The following is a 5,132-nucleotide window of genomic DNA, read 5'->3' on the forward strand; positions in this document are numbered from 1 at the left end:
TCCCCACAACTATAGTTGCATGGCAATTTCTGGTCCTCACAATGATGTTTAAACAAATGCATACATACACACACTCTGATCAATGAGACGCACCTTGTGCTACATTTACAGCTCATTACGAAAGTGGGATTTTCCAGGTTTTCATCTAAAAATCACGTCTGGCTTTAAATCCTGATTATTCCTGCTTCTTGTCACGTATTCGTCTCACCGTTCGCTTGGCTCCTCTCTTCTTCTCTCCTTTCCATAACTCCTCTCCTCTCAGCAGAAAAGGAATGGAAGAGGAAGGAGCAGAAAGTCGAGGAGGAGGAGGATGGAGAGCTGGATGATGAGCTGTGGGGACTCAGAAAGCTTCAGAAGCAAGAGCTGAACAAGGTGGGAGACCCGGAGCCAGCTGCAGGTGCAGATGAGCTGCAGCAGTTTGAAGTTGGTCAGGAATCACCAAAAATCACCTTCACTGTCAGAAAAGCAGGAAACAAGAAGCTGCTTTTAAAAACTCTGACAGTACGATGAATAAAGCATGAGGAGTGCTGCTGCGTCAGCTGCTGCTTGGTTGGTGGGAGACTGAAAACACTGACTTCATCATGGAGATCTGAATGTGTGCAGAGATAATCTGTGCACGGGTTAAACAGCTTTAAATGTGCTTTCACTGTCGTGTGTATCCTTTAGAGGCACGGCTCATTTCAAAATAAAAGCCACGTTTTTCCTGAAGAGCACTTCAGCTCCGTCAGAAACGTCTGTTTGCAGAATCGGCTGTGTCACTCTGCACGTCCCACAGACTGTATACAAAAGATGAACACGAGCCGTTGTTCTGGGCACTTTGCATTTTGCTGTCTAACGTTGGCTCCTCTTTCGCCTTTTTAAAAACGAGATGTGACCACGAGAAGCTGGAGGGCGGAGTCAAACACAGAGACCCGCTACTCAGTCAAATCCTCGAATTTCTCCCAACAGCTGAGCTCAGTCTGCTGTGACCTCACAGCAGCCATGTTATTGGTCACATGATGTCATTAAAACACAGAGGTCCCGTTCAGGTGAAGCTTAGCAGACAGCTAGCAGCTACAGTCACCTGTGTCACCATTCACCTGTCAGTCAAACAGGCCACGCCCCTCAAACTTTAAGCTTTAATAGGATTTAAACAGGTGAGTAATAAACAGCTGTTATGAAGGAGGAAATCCCCCACAGAGACAGAAGAGTCGGTGTATCAGGCTGTGAGCATGTTTAACATGGGAGTCTCTGGGACACTGCGCCCCCTGCTGGACACCAGAGGAGCTGCAGCGTGATTCTTCAGACCTGGAGGTTGATGTTTGGTCCTCTTCAGCTCTTATCGCGTGTTAGCTCGATGCTGAAGGGTCTGCTTCGGTGGAAGGAAAACGATCCCTGCGTGAAACTGCTCGATGCATTTTTCATTATTATTGTCTTTCTCAGACATGTGCAGATGTTGGGAAGGTTACTTTTAAAATGTTTTCCACTACAGATTACAGATTACATGCCCCAAAATGTATTCTGTAACATATTCCGTTACGTTACTCAATGAGAGTAACGTATTCTGAATACTTTGGATTACGGGGCGATCGTGGCTCAAGAGCTGGCAGTTCCTCTTGTAATTGGAAGGTTGCCGGTTCGAGCCCCGGCTCAGACGGTCTCGGTCGTTGTGTCCTTGGGCGAGACACTTCACCCGTTGCCTACTGGTGGTGGTCAGGCCCGGTGGCGCCAGTGTCCGGCAGCCTCGCCTCTGTCAGTGCCCCAGGGTGGCTGTGGCTACAATGTAGCTGCCATCACCAGTGTGTGAATGACTGAATGTAGTGTAAAGTGCTTTAGGGTCCACAGGGATTAAGTAAAGCGCTATACAAACGCAGGCCATTTACTTAATATATTATTATGCTTTTTACAACTACAAGTCGTCTTCTGTTTCTGTCTCGTGTCAGATTCAGTCTAATCTGGGCAAAATCATCCTGAAGGAGGAGCTGGAGAAGTCTGCAGCGCCTCTGAGGAGGAAAACCCGCTCTTTACCAGAGCGCAGCCACAACGCCGGTACACACACACACACACACACACACACTTGACATTTTTTGCGTTAGGTACAGATTTCAGAAAGAAAATACAAAAAATACAAATAAAACACAAAGAAATATAAAATAAGTAAGATAATACACAGTATGTGATTATGGGTTTGGTTGTGGAAAATATGCAAGACATAAACTTTATAGCTTAACATAACTATTCTACCACTACTTTGTGGAGACCAATAGTCACTCATGGTGACAAAGACGTCACAAAACCACAAAAATATCATTTAATACGAAGAAAATTTGCAAAGTCGAAGGAGTCTAAGCGCTGTTAGTAAAAGTATCTGAACCTGAAATTCTTCTGATTTTATGAGCGTCACTTTTCAGAAAGTAAAGTGAACGAGGAAGTAAAATTTCTAAACAGCAAAACATTTTTAAAGTTTATCAGTTGTTGTAACTTTTGGTGCAAATTAAAAAACTGCAGTTTTAGTGTTTCAGGTTCAGATTTCAGTGAAGGCATCATGATGCATCGTGGAAACAGGAAGTGATGTCACCTGGTCACAGGTGACTGTCGTGACCTTTCAGAACAAAACATCTCCAGGTGGAAGGACTGATGCACATGTTGTGTAGCGTTTCCTTTCCCCCTCACAGCCCCTCCCCTCTGCTCTGCAGGGTCCAACGCCTCCAGGTCCGTGTATTTCCCAGCGCCCTCTAAGAGCGGCCTGTCCAGGGTGAGTATCCGCACACTCGCTGTGAGGTTTGACAACGAAGTCGAGTGAAGACACCAACCTGTTTGTGTTTGTTTGCAGCTGCGCTCGGCCGAGTTCAGCTCCTCGGAGAAACCTGCTGCAGGTACAAACGTCCGTCATTAAAGCTCAGGTTCAGGATTTTACAGGTGTAGTTGTACACCTGTAAAACTACACCTGTGAAGTATTTTAGCATTTTGTGCTGAAAATTGAACTTGTACATCAGCACAAAACGTCCATTCTCAGACTCGACTTTTTTCCTGCATCAGTGAACTCGTAACAGAAAATAATGAAACTGTTTGTGTCTCTTTGTGTCTCTGCAGGGCTTCAGGTACACTTTCCATTATTTTAACCTTGTTTGCAGAAACTCCTGATGAATAATTGGTGCCGGTGTTCATCATACTGTTTGTTTTTGTGTCAGAACGGGGACTCGAGGATGGACAGAGGGAACTCTCTCCCCAGCATGCTGGAGCACAAGGTACAGAAAGTAGAGCTGCCGAAGCTCTGCCAAGCTACTCTTGGATCTTTATGATGTCATAGAGGGTATCTCTGAGCGTCAGTGTGAGATAAAGAAGGATTATTATGAACTGTCACTTGTGCAAAGCTGCCCTTATAGAATAAGAATATGGAATGAGCAGGGCGGATGTATTAAACATGTCCTGTTTCCACATAACTCAGGCGCAGCAAGCAGATGGTAAAATGGCCTGCATTTGTATAGCGCTTTTCTAGTCCATAGGACCCCAAAGCGCTTTACACTACATTCAGTCATTCACCCATTCACACACACACTGGCGATAGCAAGCTACATTGTAGCCACAGCTGCCCTGGGGCGCACTGACAGAGGCGAGGCTGCCGGACACTGGCGCCACTGGGCCCTCTGACCACCACCAGTAGGCAAACACGGGGTTAGTATCTTGCCCAAGGACATTTGGCATGCAGCCAGGATGCAGCCTGGGATCGAACCACCGACCTTCTGATTAGTGGCTGACCTGCTCTGCCACCTGAGCTACAGCCACCCAGATAAATGTGTGAGGCTGTTTCGTCCCATCAGCGGGACACGAGGACAATGTGGTTCTCACGTCACGTCTCCTCTGCGTGTCTGCGTGCAGGTTTATCCCTACGAGGTGCTGGTGGTGACTCACAGAGGACGCAGCAAACTGCCCCCCGGTGTGGATCGGACACAGCTGGAGGTAAAAAAATGACAAACAAGACCAAGTCTCTGTCGGTACGACTCGAGCTGCTGAATCTGTTCTGATATCAAACCACATCGTTATCGATATCCGGTCTTTTAGTCTGCTGTCATCAGCTGTTTCCAGGTCCAAACTCCGCTTCAGGTCCCAAAGTCACACAAACACTGCAGCATCACTGAGAGTTAAAAACTGACTAAATCCTTTCATCATTAATAAAACGATCAGCGTTGCTGCTTTACCAGGTGTAACAAAGTTTAACATCCAGGCATCCATGAAAGCAGGAAGTTAGCTCGCTAGCTTCCAGCTAAACATGATATAGCATGTTCTGACTGAGAGATTTCTGAAAAATTCAAACGTACAGCTCTGCTATCACTTCCAACATAAATGAAGACAGAAAACTAAACAGCAGTGATGTTTGTAGTTGGGCTAGTTGGTATATAATGATGTGCTACGTGATCGCTAGCTACACAGCTATGTTAGCATAACATTAGCACAGTGAAGCTGGAGGATGAAGCTAACACTTTTCCACTCGATAAAAGTTAACGTGAAGGTTCCTGATGGTTAGAGACAAATACAGTCGCATGGCAGGATGCTGTAAACGGACCAAACTTCAGTCAGGAGAACAACTGAGATAATCCATCCACAATACGAGGTTAGTGATTAATATACTGCTGCAGGGGCTGTAGTTACAGCAGAAGGGTTTAAACACTGAGCTTTAAAATGATTAGCGGCAATAAAAACTGAGAGAAGCCGACAGTGATCACTGACTGTTTCAGATTAAATAGAACAAGATACAAAACATGTTAAAAACACAACAGCCTTCATAAACTCAGAGTAGCTCGGACCAAAGCAGGGTTCATACGTCATCACTTAAAGACCGGACAGAGTCATCCAGGGTCCAGGGCGGGCCGTCACATCTCAGAAAATTCTGTTTTATATAATTAAACATGTATTGAAATTGACTGAGCGAGAACGTTTCTTCCTAAATATTCTCAGATGATCGACCGCTGGCTGTTTAGGACCACAACGCTAGAATCATATTTAATATTTGGCAGCTTCGTTAATAAACTCTTTGATGCTCGACGACCTTGGGTTGTTTTAGACGCAGCGTGGGGTCGGTGCAGGGTGAAAAATGACAAGTGCCTTCTTTGTTCCCGCTCTCTCTCTGATTGTGGCTGTCTCTCGCCCTGCAG

General features: G+C 45.7%; 1 protein-coding gene across 8 annotated transcripts in view; it reads left to right on the forward strand.

Annotated features, from left to right (window-relative positions):
• The window catches only part of LOC147318122 (dematin-like), a 32,430-nt gene that overhangs the window by 22,404 nt on the left and 4,894 nt on the right, over nucleotides 1–5,132 (forward strand). For 5 of the 8 annotated variants that reach the window (XM_086257808.1, XM_086257803.1, XM_086257804.1 and 2 more), the window contains exons 11-14: nucleotides 263–372; nucleotides 1,923–2,028; nucleotides 2,676–2,734; nucleotides 2,813–3,084. In XM_086257808.1, coding sequence (XP_086113934.1) covers nucleotides 263–372; nucleotides 1,923–2,028; nucleotides 2,676–2,734; nucleotides 2,813–2,875 — 338 coding nt within the window. In that variant the 3' untranslated portion in view covers nucleotides 2,876–3,084. Of the gene's footprint in view, nucleotides 1–262; nucleotides 373–1,922; nucleotides 2,029–2,675; nucleotides 2,735–2,812; nucleotides 3,085–3,170; nucleotides 3,228–3,858; nucleotides 3,940–5,132 lie in introns of those variants that run through there. The other 3 variants (XM_086257811.1, XM_086257809.1, XM_086257810.1) reach the window with 3 other exon arrangements.

The sequence above is a fragment of the Aulonocara sp. 'chitande type north' Nkhata Bay genome, linkage group LG12 (assembly GCF_057382095.1).
Source record: "Aulonocara sp. 'chitande type north' Nkhata Bay isolate Kocher_YH1m ecotype deep benthic linkage group LG12, A_spYH_male_GT1.1, whole genome shotgun sequence".
NCBI lineage: Eukaryota > Metazoa > Chordata > Actinopteri > Cichliformes > Cichlidae > Aulonocara > Aulonocara sp. 'chitande type north' Nkhata Bay.